General features: G+C 43.7%; 1 protein-coding gene across 3 annotated transcripts in view; it reads left to right on the forward strand.

Moving 5' to 3' along the window:
* The window catches only part of LOC106808006, a 22987-nt gene extending 19854 nt beyond the window's left edge, over positions 1 to 3133 (forward strand). For all 3 annotated transcript variants that reach the window (XR_001393741.1, XM_014810545.1, XM_014810543.1), the window contains one exon: positions 2703 to 3133. Coding sequence is in view for 1 of the 3 variants with exons in the window: in XM_014810543.1 (XP_014666029.1) it covers positions 2703 to 2982 (280 nt within the window). In the remaining 2 variants the exon portion in view is untranslated. The remainder of the gene's footprint in view (positions 1 to 2702) is intronic.
* Positions 3134 to 19601: the final 16468 nt, after the last annotated feature.

The raw sequence follows: 19601 nt of genomic DNA on the forward strand, positions 1-19601 counted from the left end.
GCTCCCCTTATTGTTCGTACGAGACTGCTGATCGTAGCACGACAATTATACAATATACATTTGATTTAGCTACACATATATACAAGGAAATCTATTACAAAGGTTATAGGTAAGCATCGTACTACTGCAATGACGTCAATGAAACACTGCAGCCCAGAGGTATTTAAAGAGATCGTAATGAAAAAGAAATGCTTGGATATGTTGAATTCAGATTCTATAGACCAACAAATTAGTATTACCATTGACCAAGTGACATTGAGGTTCACCAGGAGAAATTAAGCTTGAAAATGGCTATTACACAATCTATCCCTGCACCTAGGGAAGACAGAAACCATTCTGTGTCGAGGCAAAAATGAAATGAGTCGACTTACAAACTTTGATGTGACATGCAATGGGTGACATATTGAAAGTAAGACTGCAGTAAAATACTTACGAGTACACTTACACGACAATTTGACTGCTGAAATGACACGAAGCAAACGAAGGAAAACGAAGCGAAGTTATTTACAGGAAAGCTCAATATTTGAAGAAATCATGTAGAAAATTGCTAGTTACTGCCTTCATTCATTGTGATATTACCTTACAGTTGTATGCACTACAACACCGTGGCATGATATATGGATGGATGCAATATTGATGGATATGTATGAATCCGAAACTATATATGTTCTATGCTCTATGCATAGGTCTATGCTATATGCACTCTGCTCTGCTATATATGCATGCTGTAACTATGACGTCATCGCAAATATCAGAAAATCCGGGGTACCAACATGGATACGGGACGTTGAAGCGCACGTCACGATTGCAGCTAGACTGGTACGGACCTTCACTCCGCCAAGTATCCTTGGCTACACTCAACTTATAGTTAGTGCAGCGTGTGGAACTGTCCACCGGGTAGCAGTCTAGCTTAGTCAGCCGAGCCTTGTGTAGAAAAAAGACTTGAAAATGCTATGTACATGGTCTCGTTGCTCCATCTATGGGACGCCATATGTACGAGAATAATTTCACGGCATGAAACGGAAAAAATGGAAACTCGCTTTTCTAGAGGGAAACGAAACGCGCGAGGTAGCAAACCAACAATTACGACCATTTGTAGGAAATGTCCAGCTACGTGCGTAGTGAAACCCCTCCTGCAATGGGCAGAACTGCTCAATTCAGCAATTATCCGGGCTTTGGTCTATACCCAAAGGGACCTGGCTAAGGTGATGGAGTGGGGGCAGCGAACTTGAGTGAGTTTGCCGCGCTTCGCGCGGATATCCAGCTGCAGATCGTCAAGAGTCAGCATTCCAAATTTAACGTAACAAAGTCTCCAACCAAAACGTCCCAAAAAATAGACAAATGTGGTTTCCTATAAATAAGCTTAATTTGACCTTAACCTTGCCCCTGACCTTCATTGTTCGCAGGCAAATAGGTACTGACCTCCTAATTATCCGCACAATTTCCACATCCCAAATCAAATCGTTTAGATTCGTGCCGCTATTAGCGGCCTTCACACGAGATTCACCGCTGGAACCGCTGGGAACCGCTGGTTCCGTACTTATCTGGTGCTGAATTCGGCTGAAATACCGTGCTAACACAACCCGTGTGTGTGTTCACACGAGAATCGAGGCTTAGCTGGCTAGGTATAATAGTAAATAATTTGTCCGATAGAGGCCCATGAAAGTCAGTTATTTGTGGCAGTTTTTCAGTAAAATCACAATTACGTCTTTCAAACCCCATTTCCTTCAGCTGAGCAGACATTTCACCACACACGATGCTGTCTTTTCTTGTGCCTTGCAATCTCGATCTTACTCGTTCATCACCAAATATCGAGATCAATGCTGGGGTCTCGTTGTGCGACCACAACTGTCGCTATCGCTTTGCTTTTTCAGATGAGAATTTTTTTGGAGGCATGATCAGAAATAGAGATGATGGAACAAAAATTCGCAGGAAATTCGGAGAAGTATTTTCAATGGCATGAGCCGGAAGTGAAAAACGACACTCCGCTGCCTATTATCAATGTAGCACATTACAGTTTCGTGGCTTAAGAGGCCTTGAATTGCGTTCACACGACAGACAATACGCGGGCATCGTGGTGCCGTACTTAAGCGGGTGTTTCAGCGTGGAATCACTTTCCGCGCCGAACAAGCCTCGTATTTCAGTACGGTACTTGGGAGGCCGCGTATAAAGGTAAAGCCTTGAATATTTTTACCATGTAAACGCTAAGTACGGTACTGAAATCCTCGTGTGAATGCAGCTATTGTTAACACCATAGAAATAATATAGATAGACTATGTCTCTATATATATCTATAGTTGGTTAACACTATGAACGGACAGACAGTGGGTGGACGAATGGATGGACGGGTGGACGAACGCCTTGCGCCAGTGCCATTGCTTAAGCTTACTTGAGTTATAAATGCGGAGTTTTTACTGTGCACCCATTGCTATCGATTGTATAATTATTACACTAATAAAGGCATAGTTCATCCTTCCCTCCATTGGTCCTGAATGATTAGCCTCTCACTATACGAAAATATGCCCCAAACACCCGCTACACACGCTTCCCTATTGGTCCACCAGTTGGAAAGATTTACGCGTTCTAATTGGTCCCACTATACCAAAAAATCATTAAACACATTTGAGCGTAATAATGTGTGACACCTTGGTGATACTGCCGTGCTCTCACGATAATACTCATATTCATGTTTTCTCACACAGCGGAAAACGAACTGGCATAATAAAATTGTCTATACTGGAGTCTGGGAGGCTAGGCGACCTGATTGATGTGGAATTCTGCAATTCTCTAGCTGCCATGGACCTGTGTGACCCCGTGGACAAGGACATGTATGTAGATTGCTTGCGTTATACCCGTGGGGGATATATTGTCAATAGCATACGTGTGGATGGCGACACAACTGAAGACATATTAGCCAAAGCGAAACATATTTTAAGTAACGTTTATAAAGATCCTGAATATTTAAAAAAATTTGAGAGATGAAACAGATAAAAGTATTTCAGACTTTTTACACGTGGGCGAGTTACAAGCACCTATATACTGAAGACCCACGAGGTGAATTGTACATTGTACTCGTTAAATAAATAAGGAAATAAATAAATAAATGAAAGTTACATGTATATATATCAAGAGCTCATAATAGAGAGCTCTCTATTATGAGCTCTTGATATATATATATATATAGATAGCCATGATGCATAGGTAAATTTAGGATAGATCAATAGATGGATAGATAGATAGATAGATGTGTGACACATTCAATCATTATAATTTTAGCAATATTTCTAAAATCCAGCTTCATAATATTCCCGGCCATAGCGGCAGGTAAGCATTCGAGACATTGTCATGACCATGTACTACACACATCATTCTCAGTTGAAGATCTAAAAAAGTTGTATCCAGCAAAAGACATATTAGCAAACGCGAAACAGATTTTAAGTATTGCGTTTTAAAGATCCCTGCAATATTTAAAAAATATGAGAGATGAATACAGATAAAGTATTAAGGTTTTTTAGCAACGTGGGCGAGTTGCATAGGACTGTTTTGAAGACGTCACGAGTGTTGGTGGATTGTACGCATTGTATTCGCTTAAAAATAAATGAAAATGTTAGTTGTATATTATAGTACTAGATATAGATACAGGCCCTCGCCCCCCTGCCTCCCTCCCCGCCCTGTTTGACCGAATTACAGTTCGATCGTCTTATAGCCAGGGGGGTTCGGGGGTTCGACGAACCCCCCGCCGCCCCCAGCAAAAATATTTTTTTTTTTTAATGCCAAGATTTCATTTCACGGTCGCTCATTAGTGTATATTGCAAATCTCCATCGTGCGGGAATGAGCGACAGTGAACACCCTCCCCACTCCCCCGCTTCGGTCGTTGGCTCCCTCGCCTGGTCGCTCGCGCCGAGCAGCGAGTGTACACGGGAGGGGGGGGTCAGGGAGTCCGCACCCATTGCTCGCGCAGAGAACGCATCTTGAGGGGCGTGTAATTTAAAAAAAATGGTGGGAGGGCCGTACCACCCTTCGCGTAGCTTGCACTTTGTGGTTACGGTTAGACCCCCCCCCCCTGGTACAAAGTCTGTACACGCCCTGCCGAGCAAATTGCAACATTGAAAACGGAACCCCCCCAATATAAGCTGAGTACGGGCCCTGTAGATTATAGATAGATAGATAGATAGAGATAAATAGATAGATCAATAGATGGATAGATAGATAGATAGATCGTGACACATTCAATCATATATTTTACTATACTTCTAAATCCAGCTTCATAATCATTCCCGGCCATCAGCAAGGCAGGTACATTCGAGACATTGTATGACCATGTACTACACACTATATTCTCAGTTGAATCTAAAAAATCGTTATAACTTTACGATATAAATCTATATACTGAGATTGTATACTGTATTTATATCGATTTACGATATAATCGTATTTATTTATTAGAGTAAAATAAGTTTAATGTAATTGTTATAGGTTTATGTATATCACTACTAGTAGTGACATATGTTTGGTAATATTGATTGCAGAACAGAAATTTTCTACTGTCACCGTAAAACTTTGTGATCTATACACTGAAAAATAAATGATGGCTACAAATTAGGAGAAGTTGTTTGTGTTGTTGGTTTCTTATACGCGTTCTTGCTGCTCAGGTATAATAATATGCCTTAACACGGTTACATACTGTTTTTAATGTCTGTATTCCGTGAGCCTGCAAGATCATATCGTCATGTTCCAATGCATATACCGAAGAGGATAAAATGAGCATGAATATGCGCCTGTTACTCACGTACCCATATATAACAACTTCGTGCAAGATATAGATAAGTCAGATCAGTGTTTCATTTGGGTAAACGCGAATATGATAAAGAAATTTATTTTTTGTAGTAAATCATGACACTTAAATTCCTGACAGATTTGAATTGCTTTAAAGATCGTACACTCGTACCATCGCATGCATAACATTATTGTGGTTTCCTTTGCTTATGTGTTGTATAATTAATACAGATTGCATCGATTGAATAAAATTACTCAGATGTCGTCCATGCCCTACGGCAGAGTTCATCTCTGCGCTATACATAATATCTGACACATAAACAGATAAGATTTCATAATCCGCCCCGCGACTCTACGTACACGAACAACGAGACGTCCCTCCATCCATCAAGTGTAACAGGTAAAGTAAACGAAAAGACAAAGACAAGGAGTGAGAACACGACGTATCTTTATCACAATGATAACATATCGTACATACGATACAAAACGGACAGCAGAACGCACCCGGTACAGCGCTACAGAACAGAGACGTGGCTGTGACCGTGACCGTGACTGCGACTGTGACTGCGACTTAGACTGACTGAGCCTCGAACCTCGAACCTGGTCAGGGCATCCGTTACTAGCGTTCCCTTTTTATTATACCCATGTATTTGTATATTGCCCCTGTAATGTGCTCGTTCCGAACACGACCCACATTATATATAAACTAGTGGCTGCGGGCTGCAGCTTAAAGTGCCACAGCTAAGTGGCTGCGGGAATATGTTAATTAGTTGTACCGTACATAGATGTCCGAACAGCCCGCATGTGACATGACGACACTGCGTTACATTTTATCGACGTTAAACCCCCAGGAAAGTCGGTAGAATCGGTAAAACGAAGAATGAAAGAATGATGCATTGCCCCCGAATAATATCTCTCAATTATTAGCTCATCTGACGTAGACAGATGCAGCTTGTAGAATTGCATGATTGTCCGTACGTCCGTCCGTCCGTGCGTGCGTGCGTGCGTCAACAGTTGGGCAGAAATCCTAACCGCTCGACGTACGGTCACGATATTCGGGACGTCGGGGGGATCGTGAAAAAGACTCGGGATGACAAATTTGGGGGGCCAAGGGTCAAAGGTCAAGATGTGTAAACGGAGGGGGAATATTTCCCCCTTAACTTGAGGTATAGGAGGAAATACGGAATTGCGGCACAAATCTTAACGGCTCGACCTATGCTCTTAATATTCGGTGTATAGTGCACGCATGAAAATGACCGGTAAAGAAAAACACTGAAAACCCCCGAGGCGGGGGAGGGTGTGGGACATTTTTTAATTTTGGGGGTCAGAATCATGCAATCTGGTGCATTCTGTAATGAGATTTTTAACCTTATATTTAAAGATAATCTGGATTAAGATAATTCCATATAGCAGAACACATACCTAAACAGGATCTGAATAAACATTTTTATAAACATTTTTATAATAGATGTACGTGCACACGCAAGAACCAGCGTGCAACCCAGGGTACACTGAAAGGTCACCTCTGGCTAGACTGGTTCGCGGCCGCACTGTTTGTCGCAGAGCGTGTACATTGTCTAGCAGAGCGTGAGGCCGGATACCAGTCTACCCTTCGGTGGCTTGCTGCCAGCCGCAGTAGACGATCGATAAACCGTGCGCCTGTACATATGCCCGTAGTAGCGTGCTGCACGTGAACTCGGGAAAAAACGGAAAACGCGGAAACAATTCTGGGATCGGGAAAAAAGCAGAAATCCGCGGAAACGCGGAAGATTTTCATGCCTGATAGTGTGATGGGCAGGAAACCCATCACCAGTGCAAAATTGGAGGTCACAGGTCAAAGGGCAGTGGGGGAAAGGTCAGATATCAGACATTTTCTGAAGACATGGCCTAATGGACAGAGTGAAAAACATTTTTGTTTCAGTGCTGACCTACCATTTTTATCACTTTATTGAAAGGACCATGAAATGTGCTTTCCACTGACGTGCCAAGAGTAAGTGTCTGATAACCTTTTGACCCTCAAGAGGAGGGTTAAACATGGATTCCTGAACTGCCTCAATGATGTCACAGTGTTCTCATATTCATGGTACATCCATAATCTAGAAAGCCAATAAGCCTGGATAGCCGAATGGGTACAGCACAAGCGTCACGGCTCAAAGGTCCTTTAATCGAATCCCATCAGATTTTTTATTATTTACCTGTTTTCTGTATTTTTTATCTTTATCCATTTAACTATTTTTTTCCAATTAACGCAAATATTTACATGATTTTTGTACAACAATTTAATAACAACAAATAATTTTTTTAATTAGGGTTATGGTTAGGGTCACAATGCACCATAAAACAGGAGTTTCAGGCNAGTTGTCTGTATGCAACAAGACAACCACATCGTGAAAAATAAGCATCGTGGCCCTGTAGCGGTAAATTATAGCTCAAATTTCCCACATGGGTATGACAGATTCAATTTTTGCCAAGTCAACAACGTCGCCGATTATTCGTTTTAGTGCTCATCAAGTTCAACCCAATTAAGCTGCCAGACTAAGCTGGACAATCCTAGTGTAGCACCCCCGCACGCGGATTAGTTTTTAGAGATCTAGACGGCACTGCAGCCGGTATATCGCGCGAAGCCGCGAACACACCACTCGTGTGCCAATTGTAGAGTCAAATCGCTGTTCTGCCAATATGTTAAGTACCTATATACGCAAATCACTGTTGTGTAGTACATAATAGCCCCAGAATCGTGGAATGAGCAGTTTCTGCCGGCTGTCCACAAGCCTTTTGTCGACTTTCCACGTAGGGCGAGAATGAAATTCAGTGTCGCAATGGGTTTTTTTTCTTCGGCTGGCGGTACGTTTTTTTCGTATAAAAACGATTTGAATTTATTTAATTTGATCGCCCTGAAAGTTCTTCTGGTAGCATAGTCGCGGGCCCATAGATCGCGCCACGAGGCGCTCTCTCGAGCCATCTTCGCAGACAATTTTCGTGTAGACTGGCGCGTCGTTTCTGAGAATTCAGCACGCTGCATCCGTAACTATAGTACGTTATTAGTGTTAGCGCAAACGTAGACTTTGCGCGAATAACTGTCCACAGTCGAGTCTATTAACCTTGGATATCTGTGGACATTCGCGTTTCATTTATTCGTAGCCATCTTAGTACGCCGGGATTAATCGGTTGCATTTTGAGCCCCGCGCTCGAGCAAGAATCAAGCCCGCACGTACAGCACACCCAAATGATGATACCATGAAATCCTAATCGAGTCCTGCACGATTCGAAAACTATCGAGTCTACTTATTAAGAGCGGAAGCTATATTGACTGGGCCTCCGTACGTGCGAGGTTTTACGCAATACGTTTTTCTCTTAACTGTTTATACTTCTGTTCGTCGGTAGCAAGGTTAGTTTTACGTTTCAGCTGACCTGCTAAGGTCCGGCGGCAACTACTCTGCGGCAATCAGACCCCAGTGTGAAATACGGCGGCAACACACGCAAAGTATACACCTAGACTGCGTCCTGGTACGACAGTTTCAGCACGCTACACTAAGCTGAACGCACACTAATCTTAGCGCAAATCAGCTTGTCGCAGTGGTAGAGCCTACAGCGAAATCTGCCGATCTATCATGGCAGTTTCATAACCCTGCCGTAACCCTGTGCAATAACTCAGTAACGGGAACTGAGCCTACTGCACACAGGCATGGAGCAGCAATAATAATTGTTATACTGTCAGTGTAAACATTTTCTTATAGTCCTCTGTCATTGAGCTCCATATACATACCAAAACTGACAAATGTTACTTAATGATAGTAATTACAAAAGTGTGTAGTCTTCAAGTAGCTTTGCATCTATTAAACGGCTATATACATTTATTTTTTATATGGCAAAACGAGAGCTAGCGCGGGCAAGGTTTAAGCCGATACCGCGTCTTTTACACTTTCACGCCGGACAGACCACATTGATACTTCCACCAATAAAATCGGTTCAACCACCGATGCTGCGTTATCCACCCCCTCTAATGTGCCACACAGTGTATTACGCAATACCGTGTTCGTTCTACTTTAAATCAGTTCGGCTCGTCGTACGAACGTGAGTTTAGTTCAGCCTGGACGCTCAAAGGTTCCGGCCGAAACTCGTGCGGCAAATCAGACGCCAGGTGAAATACGGCGCACACGCAAAGTTCGTTTTGGCGAGTCGCTCTGTGTTGTATGAGCCAGCCTTTTCTAATACATATCTGTCTGGATTATATGTAGTGATGTAAAGAGATGTTAAAGGTTGTACAAATCTAAGCGACAAGGTCCAGCAGCGATGGAGTTTAGTCATAGCTAGTCACACACTGATGCCAAGTACGCTGAGCCGGCAACTGTGTGCATGTAAGTCTTTACTTACATTGTCTATCTACGCCTACCCCCACCTGTCCGCCTCGCCGTAGCTACGCAGAGGATAGTGGAATGTCAGTATGTGTGTTTCTGTCGGCGGCCGGTTTGTATGTGACAGCAATCAGCAGAGCATCAGCTAGCGCGAAAGAAAGTAAAGCTCAACTATAAGTAAAACAATAGACGTCGAGTATTAGTATGTAATAGTAGATAGTAAGTATGATGTTAGTCATAGTATAGTATAGTATAGTATAGTATATATAGTATAGTATAGTAATAGTATAGTATACGTATAGTATAGTAATACAGTATACGTATACTATAATATTATCAGAGCATAGACCAAGCACAGCATACATAGCCAAAGCAAAAACATAGCGAATGGGCATAAGATACGGTTTGCACAGCACAGCGCAGCACAGGCGCACACTCCACAGTAGGTGTACGATATAGTAGTATTAGTATCAGTATGAGTCAATGTAAACGCTTCGAACGGGGCTGAAGTTATTCGCTTTGTGTCACTGCCACCACTTAGTTTTAACTATTGACGGCTTCAGCATATTTGCGCATGGTGTACAACTGGGGCCCGTAAGTCATGTCGTGGCAAGCATCACTTCCTAACGTAACAAATGTTTTTGGGAGAACGGTGTCATGCGTAGCAAAAATGTTGGAGATATTTCATTCATTGTATATAGTCGGGGAATACATGTCCGTCTAGCCGACAATGGACTTTTAAGTTTTATATAGGTCTTATGCATGTCATTATCATTCATTCATATCAAGTCATAATCATTCAGTTCAGGTGCAGCATATTATGGATATAATGCACAAATGGTTCAGTTTCAATGTAACAAATATTGGGTAATGTGAAGTGTTCTACACTTCTGTTACTTCCCTGTGTTTTACAGTCTTGCAGTTCAAAACGACAATTTCATTTCTGCTTCATTCCAGCTGATGCAATCAGTAACATGTCGTTTCACTTCGTGTGCTTATAGGATGTTCAGAGTCGAGAAGACGTCAGATGTGCGCTTGTCGTAGATGCAGTGCCGCAAATTCCGCACACAACAGCAGCTGCCATTGCTTGTGTCTTTCAATTATGCAGCTGCAGTAATTGCCAGAACAACACAAACAAGCGCATTGCTGTTATTGCGGACATGTTGTCTTTGGTTATATAAACGAATCATGTAGGGCCACATACAACAGCCTGGTGCAGAGGTCATATACGCATTGCTGCTTGTTCTGTTTGCCATGTTGCAGAACAGCATCACACCACAGTCAGCGTTGATGCCACTTACGCTTCGATGAGGCATATGCCAACTCTTCAGCGGCCGCGTCACTTTGGCGTAAACAGGCATGTTCTAGGACGTTCGGTCATGATAAAACTTTGTGTTACGTTGTATGTGTGTCGACGTACACCCAGTGAAAAAGCAAAGGCCTTCCTTGCCAAGTATGCCTGGCCTGCTGTCGTCTGCACTTGTTTGAACACAACATCAGTATGCTGAGTGCCTTAACAGCTTATGTCCATTTTTGCCCTTCAGAAATTCCGCACAGCTGCATTAATTGGTGGTTGATACAGTGGTGCCACCATGTAAGAACACAAAGATAAGGACCCAAACTTTCGTGATTACGAACCCATACGCAAGCATTTGTCGATGGACACTTGCGAGTGGTCAGCTGTCACGTTGGTCGCGTCACTCGGACGTACAATGCTAGCCCCAGAATCAGCAGATACGAGAGAGACGGACAGAGAGAGGCGAGAGACAGTCGAAAGGATAGCGGCCGAGATAGAGAGGGATACAAAGAGAGAGAGACAGAGCCAGCAAGAGAGAGAGGGAGGACAGAAGGGATAGACACCGCGCGCTACGGCACGCAGCTATTCTTCCTAACATTCTCGACTGCTCGCTGGCAGCTATGATCCGTGCGCCGGCCGACCACTGGCGCGCACGACCATATCTGCCAGCGCTGCATACTGTCGTAGACGTTCCCGCGTCGCGTCAGCGCCTTGCCGCGGAACTCCGCCGCCGCAAGATCTGCGCTCCAGCGCTTGGGATCACCATCTCCTTTTCGCAACGCTCTCTAGTTACTCTCCGTCTCATTCTGGATGTAGCATCCGAGTCAGTTAGTTAGTGTTAGGTAGGGTTGGGGTGTGCTCTCCCTCGGGTGGGGCTAGGGAGTAGGCCGACTCCCTAGACAGCAGTATATTAGCATTTAATGGAACACAACATGAACGTGCATGGCGCAACACAGCTGCTCGAAAGCGAATAGCGCATACCGAACAGGTGTCCATAGATGCTTGACGTAATATCCACGTCCTATTTATATATGATAGCGCTACTCTATTGCATAATTACTAACAGGTAATAATAGCTGTCATAACTAATGATGCTATGTCTATGATAATGTAATGTAAATCATGTCTGAACAATAATACTGTCAGTTATAACAGTAACTTAGTAAGGACTACATGCAGAAACACACCAACGACTGCAGCGTACCTGACTAGCTCTAAGTACTATAGCCCGCGGATGAGCTAACAAGACAACGGTAGTTGCTAGGGTCTAGAATAGTTATAGACAGATCACGTCAGCACACGCCGGTCTGGCTATCGAGTATATTACTAGAGGCTACGTACTGACTAGGTCCGAGATTCGCTCTGACCAATGCCTGCCACAGCCGCGATTTTGGTGGTTTTTGGTGTGGGTAGGGATAAACTGGGTATGTAGGTAACCCACACCCAAAACCAACCAAAATTCGTCGGCTGTGGGCAGTTGTGCAGCAGGAATCTCGGACTACGTATACTGACCTGACAGGTCACGTGAGGGACGCGTGGCAACAGTGTGCGTCAGTATCGTAAAATCGTGATTAATTAGATGGCCTGTTTCTCCTGCGACGGTACCGTCGCCGATTATTTTTCCTCTTCAATCACGGTAATGACGTACTGACGCCTGATTGGTTGAGCTGTTTATCTTCTTGCGATATACATAGCACATCCAAAATTTTAATTTCAATTGTGGCAGGCAGCGCGCAACTGGTAGAGCGGCTTACACACCAAGTATGAATGGTCGCGGTATCGGAATCGCCATCCTTTTCTAATTATTCCTGTTTGCTGTATTTTTCTATCTTTATCTGTTAATCCATCTTTTTTTTCGCAATTAAAGGAGAATATCAACATTATTTTTACAACATATTTAATAACCACAATTAATTTTACAACAATTAAAAAATTAAATTTTTATAATTAATAGAGTTAGGGTCTAGGTTAGTTAGGGTTAGGGTTAGGGTTAGGTTAGGGTGTAGGTAGGGTTAGGGTTCTCGTATATGATCGTATAAAAATCGTATATCTAAATAGTCGGTACCAAAGCAACTGGTAGTTATTATTCCGCCGATAGATGCGCTGGCGATCAACTAACGTAGCTTGAAGAGTAAAAAATTCGAGGCGACGTGACGTGCGCAGGAGCAACAGCCTTATTAGATAGAGAAAGCAAATTAAATTGTTGTTGGTCGTTGTTAACGATATGACCGCAGTGCAGAGTATCAGTTCGATTAACTTTGACTTCTTCTTTCGGCACAGTTCCTTAGAAGTTGTGAAACTACATTCATTGTACAACGGGTGAGGCATTTGCATTTGTCGTCGCGCCTCTACACCGAGCGCTATAATTACACAATTCGAACGGCGCATTCAGCGACGTCATAGATAGAAGATATTGAACAAATATATACAGTTTTATTTATCGCTTTTATATTCATAGCTTACTATAAACACCATATGATATTATATTTCTGTATCCCACTTGCAGTTATCCAAACGCTGATAAGAGGTCTCCTATATTTGGATGACTGGCATTGTCCAACAACTTAAGTGTGCTTATCATACTTCTATCCACAGGCAGCTTGATCGCGTCTCAATAACAAAAAATAATTGCTTAAATAAACCCAAAATGTATATTACTACCAAAGTCTTGAATGTTTCTCTCCTCCTTTCGCTCTATTACTTGTGCCTGATAATTTCCTGTAAATACCCATTTAAAAAATCCCCTCTGCAACACACAATACACCGCAACGCACCTACAGCCCGCTGTGCACAAATACCAAGAAAAAAGTTAAAGAACCGACTTATTTGACTTATTGAGAAAGTTATCAAAATTAAAAACGCATCACATTTATTTGTAAATATACTTGATAAATTACAGATATCAACCAGACATCTTAATGTACCACAGTGCCCGATTGGGGAGTCAATAGCGCGTAGACCATTAAATAAACTTCCTTCGGCCTTACCACAGGTGCAAATTAAGACTGAAACAGGTAGTCATCTGATGGTGTAGAAATGATGTATTATATTAATTATGCTTATTGCAAAGAAGATTACATGCACCCACATATTATTCTTATTCAGATGTACACATTGATTGTATGATATTTTTAAGCAGCAATAACAATGCAAACCGGCGCGCCATGGCACGGTGCGACTTGTGCCTGCCCCATGGCAAAGCTAGCTTTTGAATTTTTTTATATTTGACTTTTTGTGCAATCACAGCATGAGGGCGCTGTCGACAACCCAACGGCAGCAGGCCGCGACCGCCAGGAGGCGCGCCACTACCTACGAATGAGACTGGTGCGGGTCGAAAACAAAACAAATAACCAAACGCGAACCGCCAGAAGAAGAGGCTAGAGCAGCTGGGAAGAACTGTTCGAAGGGCTGGTGTTGAATGACATCCACCACTACACTACACGGTTCTTACTGGTAAGTCCCAGAGTAGAGCAGCGAAGGAATGGGAGCGCATGAGAAGAGAAATGGGGGGGGAAGGCGAGAGAGAGAGGGAGAAAAATAATTTTAACTTGTCCCAATTTTGACTTGCAACTTAGTCCTTGGGCGCTTTGTGAGACTGCTGTACCAGTTACTGCTTGCATAGTCAAAATGACATTGAATTAGGGCAGAAACTATAGTAATCTTTTACATGCCGTGTTTCAATACTTAGCTTTTCTGGAAAGAAATTTCAATCTATTGTTAACATTTTTTACAACCTTAATTCCCATTACCTCACCATGCACTCATGGAGACTTCTAAGTCTATTCCTAGATACTTAACTGTATTTTCATGTGCAATTGCCATCCCATTACATGTGATGTCCAGGCAAGCGATGAGTTGCCGATGACGTAAACATTTGTGCGGACCGTATGTTTTGGACGCCAGATGAAATGGAGGTGTCAGCGGTGTAACCACGGCCACGGACTAAAGATGGAAATGGAGTAAAACACACGTACTAATCACGGACGCACATGGACAGCCCTGACAAAAATTACATTATCACGAGCGTCCGTGTTTACGAAACCACTGATGATAGCATTGCTTACGGTCGAGCATGCGTGCGAAAATGTCCGGTGCACTATAAATCTGTATCACACCCGCTTCGCCGGCAGCGGTTTAAAACTGTAAACAACTGATTACTTGGACTGCGGATCTCAATTAGACATTTCTTAGTAACCAGCAGTGATATTGGACAAACTAATACTCGTTTGGGTGTAAGGTTATGTACTTATTAACTACACAAGGTGCCAGTTACTCTAGCATTCGTCAGTATTGCATAATCAATGTGCCTAGTATGCCTTTAAGTGTTAACTCGGGTTAGCTTAACTCAGGTTAAGGTGACTTCGTGTAGATGAGGCTTTATAGCTCTCGCATATGTGCAGTAATGAAAGTATCGCGTACTTCTTTTTGAAATTTTCGAATTATAACATGAATACCAGGGAAAATACCAGTTGAGATGTGTGCCATGTGTGAGAGTACACTTGCAGCATGTAACAAGTTAGGTCAAATGGGATAATAAGAATCTTTTAATTATGAATTGTTTTTTTTTAAAGCTACACAGGTTATTCCATAACATAGGTGCAGGGGCTCCTATAATGTTTAACAGTCTGCAGAGTTGACCGCTGACCATCTTCGTTCCCAGGACTCTTTCTATCGAAGTTGGACCACTGACCGGGGACTTCGCTTGTGGATATATATAGTGTAGAACCAAGCGCTGCTTTAGCGCTTAGAATGAACGCGTTTATCGAACTACCTTTAAAGAGTTCTCCTAAGAGTCAGTGTTTACGTTTCGTTAGTTATGTTATGTTCGGTTTAAATGCATTGCAATATCACTGTTCTCATTCTGTTGCAGAATGGTTTCTACATTGTTGATATTAAAGCTGATTTGATCATCGAGAAGGTTGTTCTTTTCCAGTCATAGAGCCTCTGGGCTACTGCTGGCATTCGCCACCTTCACAGAATGTGATGAATAAATGTCTGTGGCCGTTTTATTACACTAAGTGGCGAATACAATTGGCAAATGATTTAGCTGCTCACTAAATTACAATTGGATAATGAAATCATCCAATTACCGCGCCGTTTCGTAAAATATTTTCGTTCACAATCTTTTCCCATATCTATGACGTGTTTATGCCTTACTAAGCACATATATGATAAAAGAAACAGTGGTTATAGATTTTCATTGGTGTCTAAAAGATAACTTAGTTGGCTCAAGTCTTGGCTCAATCATTCAAACATGCAGAGGGAGGCCTTGATCCTGGGCGGGCTAGGGTGCTGGGTGCCCCTACTCTTGTGTTGGGTAGAATTCATATGCAGATATTGTGCAACCTAAATTCATCTAGCAAGTAAATTGTGATTATTGGGTTCAAAATTATATAATATCTGTGTATTATTAGTTCATCTGACATAGTCAGATGCAGCTTGTAGAATCGCATGAGTGTGCGTCCGTCCGTGCGTCCGTCCATCAACAGTTGGGCACAAATCTCAACCGCTCGACGTACGGTCACGATTTTTGGGACGTCGGGGGTGATTGTGAAAAGGACTCGGGATGACCAATTTGGGGGTCAAGGGTCAAAGGTCAAGATGTGTAAACGGAGGGGAATATTCCCCCTTAACTTAAGGTATAGGAGGAAATACGGAATTGCGGCACAAATCTTAACGGCTTGACCTATGCTCTTAATATTTAGTGTATGTGTGATGGGCAGAAAACCCATCACCAGTGCGAAATTGGAGGTCACAGGTCAAAGGGCAGTGGGGAAAGGTCAGATATCGAAATTTTCTTAGGACATGGCCTAATGGACAGAGTGAAAAACTTTTTTGTTTCAGCGCTGACTACTCCATTTTTATCATTTTATTGAAAGGACCATGAAATGTGCTTTCCACTGACGTGTGAAGAGTAAGTGTCTGATAACTTTTTGACCCTCAAGAAGAGGGTTAAACATGGATTCCTGAACTGCCTCAGTGATGTCACACAGTCACAGTGTTCTCATATTCATGGCACATCCATAATCTAGAAAGCCATAAGCTTTGATAGGCCGAATGGGTACGTACAGCCGTCACGGCTCAAAAGGTCCTTGATCGAATCCCATCAGATTTTGTATTATTTACCTGTTTTCTGTATTTTTTTATCTTTATCCATTTAACTATTTTTTTCTCCAATTAACGCAAATATTTACATGATTTATTTACAATAATTTAATAACAACAAATTTTTACAATAATTATTTTTTCATTATTAATAGGGTTAGGGTTAGGTCACAATGCACCATAAAACAGGAGTTTCAGGCACGCGATTTGTATTGACTAATGGGATTTGTGAGGCATGCAGAATGCAGAAGGTTGCTGAAATGATGTGTACGCAACTGCGTATCTGCATATTCTGCGCCTAACAAAGTGTCACTTACGCACGACTAAAATGTTATGTTTTATAACCGTAGCAACAGACGCTCAGAGCCCCAGACGCTCTGCGGCTCTTGTTTATAATAGGCCTACAATATTCTAAAACCTATGTAACAGTATTGTACATGCTTATGTTTCGTGTAGCTTAGATTTACTGTCTCGAAGCTGTAAAGTAACCAAAATAAATACACAAAATTATTTGCAAATTTTTCAAAAGAGTTTTTGCAAATTTTATTAAATTGAAAAAAATAACAATTTTTTTTGATAACCGATTATTAATTTGCATAATCGAGCGCTTAGTCGCTTGCTGCAAACGACTGACTTTCGATTATAATTGATCACTACCAGTCTGTATGTGTTTCGTGCGTGTTTTATTGTCAGGATTGTTTAGCGTTATTACGTATCAGTGTTTTTACGGATGCCTATCTTGGAACAACGATTGCCTATACATACATGAGAATTTTCCGCGGATCCACGGATTTCCACTTGTTTAATTATTTTTCCAAGCATAATGAGAAATTGCTTAATTTGTGTAAATCCGTTGAGAAGGAAGTGGGCGCGGTTTAGGTTGAGGTTATGTCCGTAGCAAATGAATCTGACTTCATCACGTTGTGAGGCAGGGGAAGTTATCCGGGGTCTATATTTTTAGTCCGCAGGAAAGCAGAGCGACGAGAAGGAACTTGCATCAGTGAGGAAAGTGAGAGAGGAAACTGCATCGAGGAGGAAAGTGAGAGAGGAACCTGCATTGGGGAGAATAGATCTCTCGTCACGCGCCCACTCTGATGAACCTTCTTCCTCTTCCTTCTGCTTCTTCTTCTTCTCTGAAAACCATACGCGTGTGACAGCGTGCGGGTACCGATGCTCCCAGAAGTCAGCGTTGAAGAGCACGTACAGCACGCACACGGGAGAGAAACTCGTACGCGTGCGATGTATGTGAGTACAGGTGTTCTAAGCTGACACATCTCCAGACACACACGCGCACACGCACACGGGAAAGAAACCGTACGCGTGCGACATATGCGCTCCGCCTACACTACCTCCGGGCACCTCAAGACGCACTTTTTCACGGCACAGCGGGAGAGAAACTTAGCGTGCGACGCGTGCGAGTACAGGACGAACGACCGCGGCACCCTGAAAAAGCATATGCGACGCGACACGGAGAGAACCGTATGCGTGCGATGTATGTGAGTACAGGTGTTTGCAGCGGGTGAGTCTCCAGACAGCCACGCGCTCACGCACACGGGAGAGAAACCGGTACGCATGCGACATATGCGGTCCCGCCTAACCACACTCGTAGCAGCCTCAAGATGCACTTTCTCACGCACACGGGAGAGAACCCTTACGCGCTGCGATGCGTGCGAGTACAGGACTTGCCCTCCGCTACAGCCTGAAGAGGACGCGCCGTACGCACTGACGGGAGAGAAACCAGTAGGCGTGTGACATCCTGCTCTTTCAGGGCTTATCGCTCGGCGCTCTCTCACACAATGCGCACACAATCGCACGAGAAAGGCCACGTACAATCATCGTGAGTGATGTGATTGGACTGGTAAACAGCTATTTGCGTCAGACGTTAAACGTGTGATACGGATGCACTCTCTCACAGCTAGACTCTAGAGACGTTCACGCTCATACACAAGAGAGAAAATCCTAAGCCCCTCAACCAGTTCTCCCCGCTCTCTGCCCTTCCTCCTGCGTCCCTCTCTCTCTCTCTCAGGTCGCTCGCTCTCCCGCTTCCTCCTTCTGCTCCTGCGCTCCTCTCTCTCTTACTCGTGATTACCAGTGAACGTGAGGTTAGTGTTGGATGTCAATTCAAACACAGCCCACCACGTAACATGTTGTCGCTCCTCCTTTGCCTTTTCTCTCTCCCTCTCTCTCGCTCTCTCTTCTCTGCCTCGGCTTCTCTCCCTTTCTTCTCTCTCTCCCTCCTCCGCCTTCTTCCTCGCCTTATCCTTTCACTCTCTACTCCTGCTTAACCAGTGAGTAGGGTGAGTGTAAGTGGCTGGATGCTCATCTAACACTCAGCCGCCCTGATGCAGTTCTGCCTGACCTGCCTCTCCTCTCGCCTCATCCTCTCTCATCCCTCATCCATCTGTCTCTCTCTCCTTTCTCTCTCCGCTGCCCTCGCCCCTTCCTCCTCCCACCGCTCCATTCTCCTTCCTCCCTACCTCTGCTTACGGCAGTGAGAACGTGAGTGTAGTGGGTGGATGTCTATTCAACACCAACGGCGCTTCGACAGTTATCTTCGCTCCTCTCGTCTCTTCCTCTCCTCTCTCTCTCGCTCTTCTCTCTTCCCTTCTCCTCTCTCTCGCTCCCCCCTCCTCCTCCGCGCTCCCTTCCTTCTCTGCTCTACTCCTGCTTACGCAGTAGAGAACGTGCGTGTAGTGGTGTTGTCATTCAACACTAGCCGCTCTAACCAGTTCTCGCTCTCCTGCCTCTCTCTCCTCTCTGCTCTCTGTTGCTCCTCTCTCCCACTCTCCTCCCGTCCCTTTGCCTCTCGGCGCTCGCCTCCCTTCCTCTCTACTCCTGTTACGTCGAGGAGAAGTGAGTGTAGTGGTGGATGTCAATTCAACATCAGCCCTCTAACAGTTTTCTCCTCCTCTCGCTCTCTCCTCTCCTCTCTCTCGCCTCTCCATCTCTCTTCTGCTCTCTCTCTCCTCTCTCTCGCGTTCTGCCCTCCCTCCCTTCTCCCTTGCCTGCCGCTCCTTCGCTTCGCTCCACCTCGCGCCGCCCTTCCTTCCTCTCTAACTCGTGCTTA

The sequence above is a fragment of the Priapulus caudatus genome, unplaced genomic scaffold (genome assembly GCF_000485595.1).
Source record: "Priapulus caudatus unplaced genomic scaffold, Priapulus_caudatus-5.0.1 Scaffold247, whole genome shotgun sequence".
Lineage (NCBI taxonomy): Eukaryota > Metazoa > Priapulida > Priapulimorpha > Priapulimorphida > Priapulidae > Priapulus > Priapulus caudatus.